Source organism: Staurois parvus, unplaced genomic scaffold (assembly GCF_062004578.1).
Source record: "Staurois parvus isolate SC_StPar_1 unplaced genomic scaffold, SC_StPar_1.0 ptg000392l, whole genome shotgun sequence".
Lineage (NCBI taxonomy): Eukaryota > Metazoa > Chordata > Amphibia > Anura > Ranidae > Staurois > Staurois parvus.
Window position 1 is genome coordinate 2,111,170 of NW_028318188.1, and position 16,710 is coordinate 2,127,879.

The window sequence follows — 16,710 nt, forward strand, 5'->3', positions numbered from 1 at the left end:
TCCCCTTTTATATCTACCATCAACTATGTAATGCAAGCGCCTGACTGATTGGATACAGAGTGATTGTGTAGATAGGCAGGTCCTCCTATTCCATAGTTCTGGAAAATCTAAATGAAATTGTACAGAGATTGTAAACCAGATTGCATGTGTATAACCATCTTTATACACCTAAAATGAACTAGTTGCACTTTTGGTGCAGTTAATGGCACACAAAACACAGAAGCAAACACATTTTTCCATGTGAAAAAATGAGTGGCAATCGCAGCAAAACGCAAAGTAATAAAAAGCACAACCTTCATCATGCCAAAATGTCCCATGAGCCACATCTAGCACAGGATACAAATGGAGAAACAGAAAAAGGGCGCACCGACCTAGTGCATTACCGTTTAAAATAATTTATTGAAGAAACAAAATCGGTATCATACTCACAATGGACATAACACAGGCATGTCAAACTGAACAAGATGTATGATCCAAACAACATCTGAGTCCATACGATGGAACCCTGGATGACCAACTGGCTAACTCGTTTCGAGGACACAACCTCTTCCTCAGAGCCCTGACATATACAATAGACATACACTACACAATCTCATTGTACAATTTCCTTTTAGATTTTCCAGAACTATGGATAGGAGGACCCACCTATCTACCCAATCACTCTGTATCCAATAAGGTGGGCCCTTCCACTACATAGTTGATAGTAGATCTAAAGGAGAGCGTGCAATCAGATTGTATAGTATATGTGAACTTTACAGAACCCAGAACACAATTCTCCTGTTTTCAATACTAAATACACATAAACTTATCTGTTCACTCAGCACACACTGCCAAATGAATGATCTATGCAAGATGAAAGTTATGGTAGAAAATAAAAAATCGAAGTCGGTGTATTTAGTGAGAACAGGGATCACTGATTGATTGCTTTTCATTTAATATTCGTGCACCTGGAAGTGGGTGGCAGGTAGGAGGGTAGATGAAGCAGGGTGTGTACTTATGGGATCAGCTGGTCAACTCCTTCCTGTGTCATGACCTAAAATCTCTGCAGGAAATAAAGCAGATGTAATCGAAGATTTTTTTGTGCAGCCATCTGGACACGGACATAAAGGTGGGTAGAAAAAAAATGGAAAGCTTTTGAGTTTCTGTAAAAGACGTACATTAATGCTATATTGTTACATAGGGAAGCTAGAATTTAGGAAAAAAGGTCAACATAGCTGAACTTATCCTTTAAAGCAGGCTTTGCAATTCTGGCTATTCTCTACACTCAGTTTATCAAGTGTTGTAGATTACAATGCATATATCTATATTTTCTTTCAGCAAAGCAGAAGCTAGAGGACAGACTGGCAGCAGCAGCCAGAGAGAAATTAGCACAAGCAGCCAAGGAATCCAAAGAGAAACAACTACAGGCTGAGCGCAAAAGGAAGGCAGCACTTTTCCTTCAAACACTAAAGAATCCATTAGAGATGGAATCAGGGAGGACAGAGGAGAACAATTACAACCAAGAGGTCAGTTTATTCTTTTGTTTGGAATGCATTACCATTAATTCTTTTAGCTTTTGTACAGTTTTGTCTGTTCAGTGGCTAATGCAGCTCTGGTACTTATGCCACAGCAAAAATAGTTCCAAGGTTTGAAGTGCACCAAAGTTCTTAATGTGTTATGGTAGTAGATGGGATAGGATAACAAAGTTGAGTTTTTATCGTATTTACTTTTAGCTCGTGCTCTACAGTTGTTCTTGCCACTGTTGCAATTGTTAATCAGGTGCACTCCCCTGTAAACCATAGTTGTGTACCGTTTTACTTTATTAAACTAGCATGTACTAAAAGGTGCTGATACTACAAATGAATTTTCCTTAATCCTCTCTCCACACTCAACAAACACAAGGCATGCACCATACACTATACAAATCTCAGCTTTGCTAAAAGTCAGAGTTCAAGTGCATCTTACACATCCCGCAAAGAAAGGAGGTCCTGCTACTAACCTATTGAGAGGTGTGCATATTAAATTATGGCATGCAGTGGCAGACATACAGAGGTTGGACAACAATATGGAAACACTACGTGATTTGCAGGTGTGAAAGTGATTACATGTTCCACGTTGAAAGCGAAAGAGATATAACATTCTTTTGCTTCCTCTGTGTGATGAAAGACCTAGCTTAACAGGTGGGAATCCTCACTTTCGTCATTCACTATGTGCGCTGCTGTAATACAAAGTCATGTCAGAGCTTACTGAGATTCAAAGAGGGCAGATTGTTGGTGCCGCTTAGCTGGTGCCTCTGTGACTGAAGTTGCCAATTTGTTTGCCATGTCTTGAGGTACAGTATCAAAGGTTATGACAGCATATTCAGTTTTCAGTAAAACGTCGTCTGATAAGCATAAGCAATGTCAACCTGGTCTACTGACCGAAAGAGGCAAAAGGACATTGCGTAGAATTGTGACCTGGAATAAGAAAACTGCTGCAAAAGTGACTGCAGAAATCTTCCAAAGCCCATGTCCACAAAAGCTGTGCAGAGGGAACTCCTAAGCAAAACATTCACGGGGAATTTGCGATTGCCAAACCACAGTGAATGATATTATTGCTCAGAAGAGGAGAGAGTGATGCAACACTAATAAAGTAGCCATATCTTGGTATTCTGCAGGCCCCATTATCACCTTGAAAAGTAGAGACACTGCCAGCAACTATTTACAAAGTTTGGCAGACCATGTGCATCCCATGGTGCAGACATTGTTTCCTGGGACAGTGTCATTTACCAAGACAAAAATGCTTAGATTCACACTGCTGGTGTTGTCAAATCATGGTTTGATGAGCATGCAAAGTCTCGCACCTTCCCTGGGTACCACTCTCGCTGGACCTCAATATCATAGAGGTACTATGTTCTTTTTTTGAAGAACAAGGTTCAGGCTTGTTTTTTGGATCCAGCATCTCTGCAAAAACTGGAACGATTGCATTATCCTTCATCCAAGACTTATATTTGTCAATTCCCAGGAGATTTCAGGCTGTCTTGGATGCTAAAGGCAGTCCAACACCATATTAGGTAATGATTTCGTTCTTTTACCTTGGGTTTCCGTAATTTTGTCCAACCCCTGTATCTAAGCTCTGAAGTGGAACAAAGTCAAGATTTGCATACTGTGGGAGCATCTAGGGCATGTTGGAGTATAATTATAACTAGAAGTTGAACCGGATTGTGTCTCAAGCTTCTCATAACAAGCAGTTCATTGAATAACTGTTCAGTGTTCATCCTTGTATTTGTGTTCATGTATATATGCACACACAAACATCTGGTCTCTCTAATGAGCTAATTAACATATGATTGTACATTCTGACAGTCTTGTGCCCTCCACTTTTCCCCCTTCCTAACAGTCATTAATTTTGAATGGGCTCAGATCGCACCACATCACACCAAAGTCCTGCACGCAGCAATTTTGTAACCGCACTGCAACCAGATCTCTTTTGATTTTTTTCCTTATTTTGGATTTTGTTTTTTCTTTCTGATTGTGCACCTGACAATTTACTGATCGGTACGCCGTTCTAGCATAAGGCGACTTGTGACTGACATGTAAAGTCTGTTTTGGGCACTGAATCCTGTGTTAGGTGCTCCTCTGTACGATGTGCAATGTGTGGAGCTAGCTGCAGTGTGCTATACAGGTCCTGGATAGTGGTGTTCTGCAATGTGACCCAGTCTCTAAAGACCCCTTCTGGGGTATGCTCTTCCAAAGTGACTGAAGCAACGATGACATTTTTCCACTTGCCGCTCTGCACCACTCTGCAGTGAGCACAGGAGGGACAGCAGCATTGTCAGTCTGGGGGGAGGATAGTGTAAAATGTATTAGCAAGTTTAGATACAACACAAATTGAAGGCAGAATCCAGCCTCTCACTTTATAATCTGTTACAGCAAACCGTTTTTTTCCTATTGGTATAAAGATTTTACATGAATAAATAAGATGATCATTTTATATACCCCTGCCAGTGTAAATGGTCACCAGATGAAAACAGAAGAAAGAAAAAAAAAAAAAAAGAATGCAGCCATCACATCTCAGAATTGGTAAGCTGCAACATAATACATTTTTTCTCTTGGATTTAATACAGCTTTAAGGCTCTGCTGATTATGGTTTTAGCCATAAGGTGCTACAAGCATCTGTCTAGTTAGTGTCTCACCCTTGTATATTTTTTGTGGGCCTTTTGGCTTTTGTTTGCTCTGTAACCCCCTCTTTTTATGTATTGCTTTTGGACATCCTCATCGTCTAAGACAATGCCTGTGTCATGTACTGTATGATCAAGAAAGAGATTTTTTTCTTTTTACTTCCCTGTAAAATCATTTTCTTGGATACCGTACAGGACACAACACTCTCAACCTTGCCTGTGAATTCTTATAGCTTGCTAAAATAACCGAGGGTTACTGTCAGTAGTAGGGGGGTTAAATGGTGTTCCTTAGGATTCATGCCACTTTTACAAGCGTTTGACATTATTTTTTATTTTCAGCCTGTAAAAGTCACCTCTGTTAGCCACACAAAGGTGTGAAAAAAAAAAACCAAAAGCGCTTTCAGGAATGAAACTTTGGAGCAGAAAAAACACTTGTGCCTAAACGCTAGTGACCAGAAAAATAATCCATTACTAATAATCAGTGGACGCGGAAGCATATGACTGACGTGCCTAGATGGGTGTGCAGTATGCGGCTTAAGGATCCTTTTTTAAGCAGCTTTTTCCTGCCAGGAGTCATTCAGAGTGACTGTAAAGAGGCTCTGTGTGCACGAGGCCTAGCAGTGCTATTTGTTAGTTTCCTATCACCTGAAGGTAGCAACATATAACCCAGTTGTCTAAAACTAGATCTGTTTTCTGTAATGTACTCCTAGAAACAGTAAAAAAAAAAAGTGCTTCCTGAACTTTTTAGGTCTAAACATGTTTCACAGATTTGCAAGGCTCTTTCATCTGTGTTCTGTTCACTTGGTCCTAAGTCTTTCAGGTGGCTCTTTTTTGAACTGCAGATGTTCCCCGGTTTCCATTGTTTTTTCAGTCTGTTAGCAATTGTTTGCTGTGTGTTCCACCGCCTCAGGTTGGACGTCCTTAATATGCAGCTACTGTAATGTGATTGGACACTTGCAAAAAAAATAAATCTTTAGGGATATACCTAAAATAACCTTTCCCACTCCCAGCTAGCCACATTTTTTTTCCCTGGTGTCCTTAGGTGATTCTCTGAGAAAAAATCTTCATGGAAAAGTGGTAAGCTTCTCTCAAAGATGATTCATCTATCAAGCTTCCTGGCTGCACCATAACCACTGTGGCTCCATCTTCATCTTCTGGATTGGTTGACTCTTCAACTGAGCTTATTTTCGGAGTATTTGAACCCCACTTGAATGAAGTAGTAGGGCTAACCTGTACGTTACATTGGGCACAGAATGCTCTGTGGTTTGTCATCTTGGCACATAGCGCTGCAGGGTGCTATACTTGGTGGATCTTATTGCTGCTGTTTAGCAACTCTTCTCTTAGGGCCCTTCCCAGCTCCCACACGAGGAACACTTTCAAGGTTTTTGCTCTAACCTTCATAGTTCCCAAACCAAGTGTAGGACCCCAGACAATCCAGACCATCTTGTTCTGAAAACGTAGCTTATTTTTGTTGGTTACACAGTGGGGTTAAGTAAAGTCACAGTTCCATCCAGTTCAAAGTAAGTGTGTGTCTTTTCGCTACAATATCCTATATCCTTGTGGTGTTCACTGAGAAACGCATCCAAAATCATCTGTCCTTCCTCTCTTGGCCCAGGCCCTTGGGTACTAGGGTCTCTCCCCCAATTCATCTCTACATGAGGGGGTTGACTGTAGCACCAAACACCCAGTTTCACTCCAGACATTGCAGCTCAAATCTGGCAGCATGGGACTAAGACTCAGTCTTTGGGCTGTCCCATTCACCTTGATGTACACAGGTAGACTCTCCCTTATATGGTGGATTTGCAACTTGGCACTTTAGTCAGGGAAACTTTCCCTCAAAGATATGTAAACTTCTCACAGCGGATGCCAGCCTCTGGGGCTTGGAAGGAGTCCTGTGTGCAGGGGAGAGGAGGCAGCTTGTTTTTCATCAATGTCCTTGCACTCAGGGCTATTTTGGTATCCCTACAACGGTAGACCCTTCAGATTCGATGACATCTGGCATGAAACCAATCACACAGTGCCATGCCTTACATCAGTCACTGGGGTTGGGGAGCACCAGAAGTTGCATTGCCCAAAGGGAAGCAAACTTGATTCTCTGGCAAGAACTGCACATTCTACCCTGTCCACACCCCAGGTATGGAAAATTGGTAGGCAGACTTTAGCAGTCATTGTCTGGATCTAGGGAATGGTCTTTCCATTCAAAGGTGTTCCAGGATTTTTCTGCAGCTGAGGGTTGCTGGAACTGGAACACATGGGACAGGTTTGTCACCAGGTCCAAAGGTCCAAGGAGCCCACAGTTGATACTCTGGTGACCGTGTGGCATCTGTATCACCTGATCCACTCCTTTCTACCTTTCCAGTTTTTCTCCCTCATCTGCTGTGCAGACTTGAGATGTAGGACACACCGGTGATTCTCATTGCACTAAACTTGCCCAGAAGGGCATTGTACTCATTTTGCTCAAGTCGCAGTTTATATGAAAGCCAGTCACTGTGGTCACATGAGAGAGAAGCTGCACTGCCTTCCAGGCATTATAGCATTCTTAAAGGGCCGCTAGAGGGATTCGAGACTAAAGCAGCATTTAGTAAGGGTTTGGGGGTTTTTTTGTGTTTGAAGTGTGGGACAGCTGTAGTGTGCTGTTCAGTAATTCTCCTTTGTAAAATTTTAATATTCTAAACTTCTCCATTTTCTGACAAATTGTTTCAGGGCCCAACTGTTTTACTTTGAATACTCAAGGAAAAATCCCCCTAGTAATAGAACATGACTGGCACTGTACATTCAGTGTTTTATTTAGCAGTTAGGCTGTCAGGCATGTCTTATTGCTTCTCGCTGTGCCAAATGTTTGTTGAACCAATCTGTATATTTAGCGTTGTTTCCAGAGCAATTGTCAGGAATGTAGATTATTAAATGGACACTGTTACAAATCACAAAATAATTTGTCTGCCACGATTGCTAGGGAATTGTAGTTTGTCATACAAAATAAGCTAAATTTAACCTTTCATTGTGTTGAAGGTTGCATGCTGAAGAAGATAAGCAGAAGCCTTTATATCTTTTGTTAGGAGACCCACATCTTACCGCTGTGATCAATTTTGAGCCATTTGTGAAAAAAGGATTTCTTTTTAAATTAAGTAGAATTTTCACTTTACCTGTTTTTCTTGGAATGCAAAACCAGCTAATAGGTAGTGCAGTACCACATTTTTCAGAGTATGTATTACTTCCACACAATATATCATATTATCAAGAAAAAACTGTTAGTCTAGTCAGAAATTCAGAGTGGTCCTGTGTGTACCTCCTATTATCTCAAACAGTCATTTGTCCACAATCGGTACTAGGACTGATTTAATCTTTATATTGTAAAGATAGACTGGAGTGGCTAAGTAGTTTAACATTTTTTTTTTTTACTAGTAATGTCGGCGATCAGCGACTTATAGCGGGACTCCAGCAGTCATTCTGACACTGGGGGGAACTGACTTGGTGTCACTGACATCCCCACTCTGCAGGAAGGGGATAACGGGGGGCAATCAAAGGGTTAACTGTGTTCTGTGTGCTGTTTTACTGTGGGCTGTGTTAGTGCTTTCAACTGTAAGCACACTACTTTACATGGCACTGCTATGCAGTGCCATGCAAAGCAGTGTGCAGGAGCTGACGGGAAAGAACTGTATTTGTTACATACAGTTCTCTCCTTCCGTCGGTAGTTCTCCACGATCACTGGGTGCCTGCAAGTAATCACCGGCCGGGACCTGGTGCTTGACAGCCGAGGTCATCACGAGTAGCCCTACCTGGAAATGCAAAATCGTGTGTGTGTGTGTGTGTGTTTGTGTAGCACTTCAAGAAATGTGATGAGCAGTCAGAAAGTAAAAGCTGTGTAAATTCCATTAGCTATACCATAGTTTGTAGATGCTATAACTTTCGCACAAAGCAATAAATATACACTTATTGGGATTTTTTTTTTACCAAAAATATGTAGCAGAATACATTTTGGCCTAAATTTTTGACGAAATTTGAGTTTTTTGGATATGAGAAAATATCAGGTTTTTTTCTAAATTTTCTGTCTTTTTTTGTTTGTTTATAACGTGAAAAATAAAAAGCGCACAGGTGATCTAATACGACCAAAAGAAAGCTCTATTTGTGTGAAAAAAGGACGTAAATTTCATTGATGTACAGCGTTGCATGACCGCGCAATTGTCAGTTAAACTAGTGCAGTGCTGTATAGCAGAAAATGGCGTAAATTGCAGTATCTATACCATAGTTTGTAGATGCTATAACTTTCACACAAAGGAATCCATATACACTTGTTGGGATATTTTTTACCAAAAACATGTAGCAGAATACATTTTGCCCTAAATTTATGATTAACTTTGAGTTTACTATATATTTTTTGTAGCCGAAAGTAAAAAAAATTATTTTTTTCCCCCAAAATTGTCTCTTTTGTTTATAGTGCAAAAAATAAAAAGCACACAGGTGATCAAATATTTGTGTGAAAAAAAGGACATAAAATTTTGTTTGGGTACAGCATTGCATGACCGCGCAATTACCACTTGAAATAGTGCAGCTCTGTATAGCAAAAAGAGGCCTGATCAGGAAGGGGGGTAAATCCTCAGGAGGGCAAGTGGTTAAAGGATAAATTTCACCTTTGGGAACATGTTGCATGTTCCACCCATTTTTAGGAATTCCATACTAGCTGTCAGTTTGTTAAAACAGCACAGCCGTGCTGGACTCCGCCCTCATGGGCGTTTCATTCACTCAGAGTTCTATGAATGAATGAGCTATAAGTCCTGACAGCCTTAGCGTCTGTCGGCTTGTAGTTTTCAATGAACTACCACGGCGCTGTGGAGAGCCGCTGTAGTTCATTGCTTCTTCCAGTCAGTGTGACTGGTTGCCCATACATCCCGTACGGCAAACCGATACACTGACAGGTCTGCTGGAGACCTGCATGGCACCAGCAATCTGATTGCTGGTGCAATGCTTTACAGGCTCCTGCAAGACCACATTAAAAAATGCACATTTTTTTTTTTACCTGCAAAGGAATGTGCAATAATGTTTTTGTCAAAAACTGAACTTATCCTTTAAAGTGGTAGTAAACTCTCTGCTTAAAAAATCCGTTGACAGGCAGGGTTTTTATAACAGAAGAGACCCTAGAGGTCTCTTCTATCATAAATCCCCCCCCCCCCCCAACCTCAGTGGCATGCATGCGCAGCTCAGACCACAATTACGGCCCACTCTGCGAGGCGCTGCAGTGTGACTTCATGTGCGGGAGTGATGTCACTGCAGCCTGGCCAATCAAGCATCCGAAGATTCGAAACCTGGTTAGAACCGGGTTAACATAAAAGCACCCGGAACTCTTTGGGAGCCGTGACAGCCCAGCGCTGGATAACAAAAATTTATAGAAAGGTCCACCTGCGCTGTTACGTGCAACTAAACATATAAGTGGCTAACATCCAAAAAATCACCTCAAGATGAACTCAGGCAATAATAAGTAAGCGCTTGAACATTATAATCAGTGTGATCATATACTGAAATAATACAAGCAAAAAATAACAAACAGAATCTGTTATAGTGAATCACTCAAAAACGGTGATTTGAACTATATTCCCTTCAGGGAATTAAACCACAGTGCTTCCCTATATAGGGACAATTGTAATTATACAGGTGACGTGTAAATAAACCATAAAAAAAAAACACAGATCCGACAAATCATTTAAGTGTCCATCAGTAATTCAATTGCTATATAATAGCATCAATCATGCATTTTCAAACGTGATCATGCGTTTGGGGATAGGTGAAGTGATATCCAACAATGGCAGGCATGCATGCTCACCTTCCCACTGCGACCCCAAAAGGGGCCACAACACCTTTTGGATCACCTGGAATCTGCTAGTAATCACTGGGTAGGTCAGGTATCGCACTCCTTAGAAGTACCTCCTTCTCTCCCTCTTATGCCTCCATCCACAGTAGGTAGTATATACGTTCAGGCCGATGCATAATATAAAACCACAAAACAGAATGCCTCCATAGCGTAAAACCATAAGTTTAATAGATATAGATAAAAACGCCAAGTGCTCACTTACATCAAAGCAGAAACATACAGGCTTTTCATCACCAAAAGCGCGGCGTAACGCGTAGAGGCAGCATAGTGACGTACTTCCGGTTGGCGCCATCTTTGAATTCCAGGGTGCATACAGCACACATGTCTTGGTGATGAAAAGCCTGTATGTTTCTGCTTTGATGTAAGTTCATTTTTTTCCCTTTACATTTTCCTGTCCTGTTCTGGAATATGTAACATCCATTTTCCAGAATTTTCTTTTCTTAATAGCCATTACATTACTGAAGGCACAGAATGACTGAATATTGTATGTTGTGTACCACTATTTAGAAGAGGGCAACTCTCATGCGTGTTTCTGCATTTTTGCCTTCTCAATTAAATCGGCCATACATGGCCATACAGCCTAGTCTGTCAGGTTTTTCCTGAACAATCAGTGCCACCAGCTATAGCCAGCAATACTGATCATAGTATTCTTCCAGTGGGGAAGCCTCACTGCTGGCAGAATACAATACCTCGGCAGTGTTGATATTTTTTCTTTTTTTTGTTCAAACTGCTGGTCGAACAAAAAACAAATTCTGTGTGGCCAGCCTTAGTTTAGTAAGAAAAAAAATGTTATGGGCTCTGTTCACACTAGTGTTATTTCAGATGCGACTTAAGTTGCTAAGAATCACATGATCCAAAAAAATTATAAAGCCCCTTTTGATGAAGAGGAATTGTCTCCTGAAGTGCCTTGTGTAAAGTGACACTTCCAAAAGCGGGGTTGACATCAAATGTTGACATCAAATTTCAATATAGTTTGTCTTTTGACTAAAATGCTTCTTTAGTTTGTCATATTTTGGTCATCTACGTTGTTTCCGTTTTAGTCATGTTTTAGTCTACTAAAACCTCCAGTACATTTTAGTCAATTAAAATCTCCAGTATCATAAACAAAATTATTGATTTTTGACAAACAGAAGCGCAACTTTAACCGCTTCCGTGCCATCCTGTAGCAGAAATACTGCTACAGGGCGGCACAGGTGCGCAATTCGCGGCCTTGGCTGTCCATCACCGGGTCTCAGCCCGTGATTCCCCCGCCGGCACTCTGCGATCTCCAAGGATTTTCGAAGGGGGAGAGACCAGTATGTAAACAATACAGATCTCTCCCGTCAGCTCCTGCACACTGCTTTGTATGGCTCTACATAGCAGAGCCATACAAAGCAGTGTGCTTACAGTGAAACACAGCCTCATAGTAAAACCGAAAACAGTTAACCCTTTGATTACTCCACATGTTAACACCTTCCTGCCCAGTGCTGTTAGTACAGTGTCAGTGCTTTTTATTAGCACTGTTCACTGTATTGATGTCAGTGACACCAAGTCAGTTCCCCCCAGTGTCAGAATGCCCTCTGCAGTCCCGCTATAAGTCGCTGATCGCCGCCATTACTAGTGAAAAAAAAAATTCCAGTATATATACCACCGTTTGTAAACACTATAACTTTCACGTAAACCAATTAATTTACACATATTGGGATTTTTTTTAGCAAAGACATGTAGCAGAATACATTTTGGCCTAAATTTATAACGAAATTTGATTTTATAATTTTTTTACTGGACATGTTTAACCATTTGCCGCCCGCCCTATGGCCGAATGGTGGCCGGCAAATGTCATCAGCGTTTCGGGTGGACGCCATATGGCGTCCTCCCGCACATGCGCAGATTGCGCTCCTGCAGTGCCGCGCAGCAGTGCGATCTGTCACCAGCCGTGTACCTCAGACACGGCCAATGACAGATCTGAGTATCGGCCCCGTTGCCGGTACCATGTGACCTGCTGTGACCAATCACAGCAGGTCACATGACAGTTGTATACAATGGATGGTTTCATTCATGCCATCCATTGTATACTAGTGTCTAGCTCAGCAATGGGCAAACTACGGCCCGCGGGCCGTATACGGCCCGGCGGACCTTTTAATCCGGCCCGCGGAGCTAGGCTCCTCTCACAGTCCGCCCTGAAGACCGGTGTAGCATGAAAATCTGTCTCCCATGAGGATCTGTCCCCCTCGACGTATCTGCGCATGTGCCGGAGATCACTGATCGGCTGCTAATGCCTGAAACTGGCACATGTGCAGATACGTCGAAGGGGACAGATCCTCATAGGAGACAGATTTTCATGCTACACCGGAACGGCGTGGGAATACGGCGAGAGGAACGCGTGGAGCAAAGGTAAGTGAATTGACACAGGGGGGACTTGGGGACTTAATATGGGGGATGAATTACTATGGGGGATGAATTACTATGGGGGATGAATTACTCTATGGGGGATGAATTACTCTATGGGGGATGAATTACTCTATGGGGGATGAATTACTCTATGGGGGATGAATTACTCTATGGGGGATGAATTACTATATGGGGGATGAATTACTATATGGGGGGATGAATTACTGTATGGGGGATGAATTACTGTATGGGGGATAAATTACTATATGGGGGATGAATTACTATGCTTAAAATGGGGGAATATTACTATACTTACTATGGATGACACATACACATCACTCATCTACTCTTGGTCCGGCCCCCGGGTCCAATATATGAACCCATTGCGGCCCTCAAGTCAAAAAGTTTGCCCACCCCTGGTCTAGCTGAATGGTCACAGCTAATCACATGCACATGTCATGTGATTAGCTGTGGCCAAATCACAGCTAAGAACAAAAAAAAAAAACCCTGAATGAATCGATGTCATTCAGGTAAATACTTGATTATAGCAAAGTAATTCTTTGCTATAAGCAAATTGTGTAAGGAAAAAAAAAAAAAATACTGATCACTTCCCCAAAGTAGTACGTTACCAAAAATCTTAAAAAAAAAAGAAAAATTTAATAAAAAAAAGAAAAATATATATATATTTTTTTCATACTGTCACCAGTCAGTGTCCCTGATCACCGCCATGCCAGTTATATGATGACGCTGTACTGCACTGGTGACAATATGTAAAAAAAAAAATAATGAAACTAATTTTTTTAATTTTTTAATTTTCCGAAAAATTATGACAAAAAAAATACAACTTCAAAAAACTCGCCATGCCTCTTAAGAAGTACGTCGGACTGTCTACTTTGCAAAAAGGGGTCATTTGGGGGATATCTGTACTGTTCTGATATTCTTGGACCTCAAGAAATTAGATTGGCTGTCAGTACTTCAGCATTGATCAATATTCAGATCTATACCATAGTTTGTGAACTCTATAACTTTCCTACAAACTAAATAATACATCCTAATTTGGGTTATTTTCAGCAAAGACATGTAGCAGAATACATCTCGGCCTAAATTTTTGAAGAACAATTATTTATTTGCAAACTTTTATAACCGAAACAAAAACGTGTTTTTTTTGTTTTTTTTTTTTTCTAAATTTTTGGTCTTTTTTTGTTAATTTAGCAAAAAATAAAAACCCCAGTGGTGATTAAATACCACCAAAAGAAAGCTCTAGTTGTGTGAAAAAAAGATAACATTTTTGTTTGGGTACAATGTTGTATGACCGCGCAATTGTCATTCAAAGTGTGAGAGCGCTGAAAACTGGCCTGGGCAGGAAGGTGTAAAATTGCCCGGTATTGAATTGGTTAATAGCAAAAAGTCAAAAATATATTTGTTTTCAAAATTGTTGGGTATTTTTTGTTTATAGCACAAAAAATAAAAACTGCACAGGCGATCAAATACCCCCAAAAAAAAGCTCTATTTGTGGGGGAAAAAAAAGGATGTAAATTCAATTTGGGTGCAGCGTTGCATGACCGCAAAATTGTCAGTTAAAGTAACGCAGGACCGTATCGCAAAACATGGCCAGGTCAGGGGGGGGGGGTGTAAATGCTCTGGAGGGCAAGTGGTTAAAATATTAAAAACAAAAAAAACTGTAAACTCTATTGACTGTAATGTCATTGCACATATTACCTGAATATTAACTTTTAACAGTTTTGTATTAATAATGAACACAAGTATCAAGTAACATCTTTATAAATAATACCAATTTTGGTATATAAACAAGAATATTGCTTTTTGACCACTGTTTTGGCATCAAATTTCGATTTAGTTTTAGTCCTAGCCTTTTGACTAAAATGCCATTCTAGTTTTTTAGTCATCTGAGTTGAAACTGAGCTTTATTTTAATTTTTAGATTTAGTCATTGAAAACATGCAGGTGGCGAAAATAATGACCAATATTTTCATCGATGAAATTGTCGAGACCCTGTCGGCAACCTGTTGACCACAATCCATCAGTTGATCGCGGACAGATGACTGGTAGACGACACCGTTGTCTTGTCATCCGCTGTCCCTACAGCATTAAGCACCATGCAGTCCTATTTTAGTGAGGTACTGCTTCCCACCACTTGCAGCTGAGCCAGCCGTGGATAGGGAGTAAATATATAGTTCCGGCTGTGGTATAAGGCAGAATATCAATTGCATTGCACCTCATATCCATGATTGTACCATCTGGAATGGCGCCAGCAGTGGTTGCAGGACAGAGGGAAGAACTTTGTGATATACTGAAAGTGGACTTTCCTGCATTACCTTCTTCAGATAAGACTGAACTGGGCATATTCGCATCTAAACCTCTGAACTCTGTTACTATATTGGGGGGTGCTCAAGGAAGTATGGGCTCTGTACGTTTTACGATTTGGGGGGTGGTAATACCCCATAGTTGAGCAGTATTCAGGTAGATCTCCACCTCTCAAAGGTTGCCTACCCCTGTCCATATGTGACGATCTTCAGTGACCCATGCGGCACTCAGTGGTTCCTCCCACCAAACCCAACGTCACTACATTACACAGCAGTTGTATAGATGTTGGGGGGAGGAACTATCAAGTGCAGTGGGAGACACAGGTCAGCACTCCCGGTAGTGTTGGTTGCAGAGAAAATTCAGCAGATTTCTCTTCTTCAAAGTGGTGTTTGGCACAGCAACATAGGTAGGAAATAAGTTATAGGCGCATCAGTTATTTCAAGTTTAATTTTTGTGACATTGTGACTGTAAGCACAATCATGTTTTCATCATTTCAAAACTACATATATTTTGCCCCTCCTTTCCTGGTGGTTTGTTCTAGTGCGCATAGCTTATTTTTTTTGTAATGTTTTTAAATCCTTTTCTCTGTGTCAGAAATGCTTTCTCCTTGCTTTTTACTGTGCATTGTATCAATTTAATAGGCATTGACTTGGATATACCCTGTGTGAGAAGTTTGTGTATAGTTTGTGTCCTCACCTGGCTCATCAGAATCATTGATACTCAAAGCAATTAGGAACAACCGCGACAACCCTCTAAAACTTATTCTGCCTTCTATTGATTTTGTGTGTGCACTTGAAAAGAACTGATGGATGAGGCAAAAAGAAAGCCAGTTCTTTCAGTTAAATGATCTCAAAACTCAATTTGAACAATTTTCCTGACATTAAAGTGGTGGTGTTAAAGCCGTTAAATACACTACTACATTAATATAATCTTTATATCACATTATAAAGCTTTTTTTCTTTTTTTTTTTTGGCCCAACTGTTCCACAAGGGTCAGTGGTAAAGATTTCTAGAAGGCACATTTTTGGGTTAAAGTGGTTGTAAAGGCAGAAGGATTTTTACCTTCTTGCATTCCCCCTGAGCCCCCCTTTACACTCACATGATTCTGATCCAGCAATGTGCACAATGTGCGTGTGCACTCCCCATTGGCTTAGATACAGCAGCGGAAGCCGTAGGCTCCCCCTGCTGTCAATCACAGCCAGTAAGGGGGAAGCATGGATGGGGTCAAGCCATGATCTGTGTGTATTATGGATGCACAGGGCCAGCTCAGGAGCGAGCACACACAAGTTGCCCTCATAGCAAGCGGCTTGCTGTGAGGGTACCCAGTTGGAGGGAAAATGAGCCAGGAGCAAAGCAAATACCTATCCAAAACCTCATACTATGTATGTGTGTATATGTGTATGGTTTTTTTTTTCTCATACAATAAAAATCAACATGCAAAAATTCATATATAAATAAAAGTCCATGCATACCTATCTTGTGAAAATTAATGGAAAAAAAACCGACCATGCTCAAAACGATTATAATTCGTAAAAGTCTCACGTATCCACATAAATAATGCAGGTGTTCTTTTTATATTCTTCTCTATAATCACCAAATAAAGTGCTCTTCACCATCTTAAGTACTAGGTAAACTCTCCAGAGCCCAATGCTGGTAAAATTATAAACCAGCGATTAGCGCACACCACTCCAAAAATCACAATCCAGAGCTTCTGTGCCGTTCACATATACTCCTCAAAAAAATTAAAGGAAAACTTTTTAATCATAGTATAGCATCAAGTCAGTTAAACTCCTGGGATATTGATCTGGTCAGTTAAGTAACAAAGGGGGTTGTTAGTTTCAGCTGTTTTGGTGTTAATGAAATTAACAGGTGGAGTAGATGGGCAACAATGAGGTGACCACCAAAACAGGAATGGTTTTACAGGTGGAGGTCACTGACATTTTTTTCCCTACTTCTTATCCAAATGCAAAACTAGTGAAAAACTGTCAGAAAAAAGGTCAGTGTCACTACTGGTAG

The 16,710-nt window shown here is 40.8% G+C and overlaps 1 protein-coding gene across 5 annotated transcripts in view; it reads left to right on the forward strand.

Moving 5' to 3' along the window:
• SFSWAP (splicing factor SWAP) overlaps positions 1-16,710 on the forward strand; it is a 233,342-nt gene that overhangs the window by 113,364 nt on the left and 103,268 nt on the right. For 3 of the 5 annotated variants that reach the window (XM_089686134.1, XM_089686133.1, XM_089686137.1), the window contains 2 exons: positions 1,318-1,505; positions 3,966-4,040. In XM_089686134.1, coding sequence (XP_089542260.1) covers positions 1,318-1,505; positions 3,966-4,040 — 263 coding nt within the window. The remainder of the gene's footprint in view (positions 1-1,317; positions 1,506-3,965; positions 4,041-16,710) is intronic. The other 2 variants (XM_089686136.1, XM_089686135.1) reach the window with 1 other exon arrangement.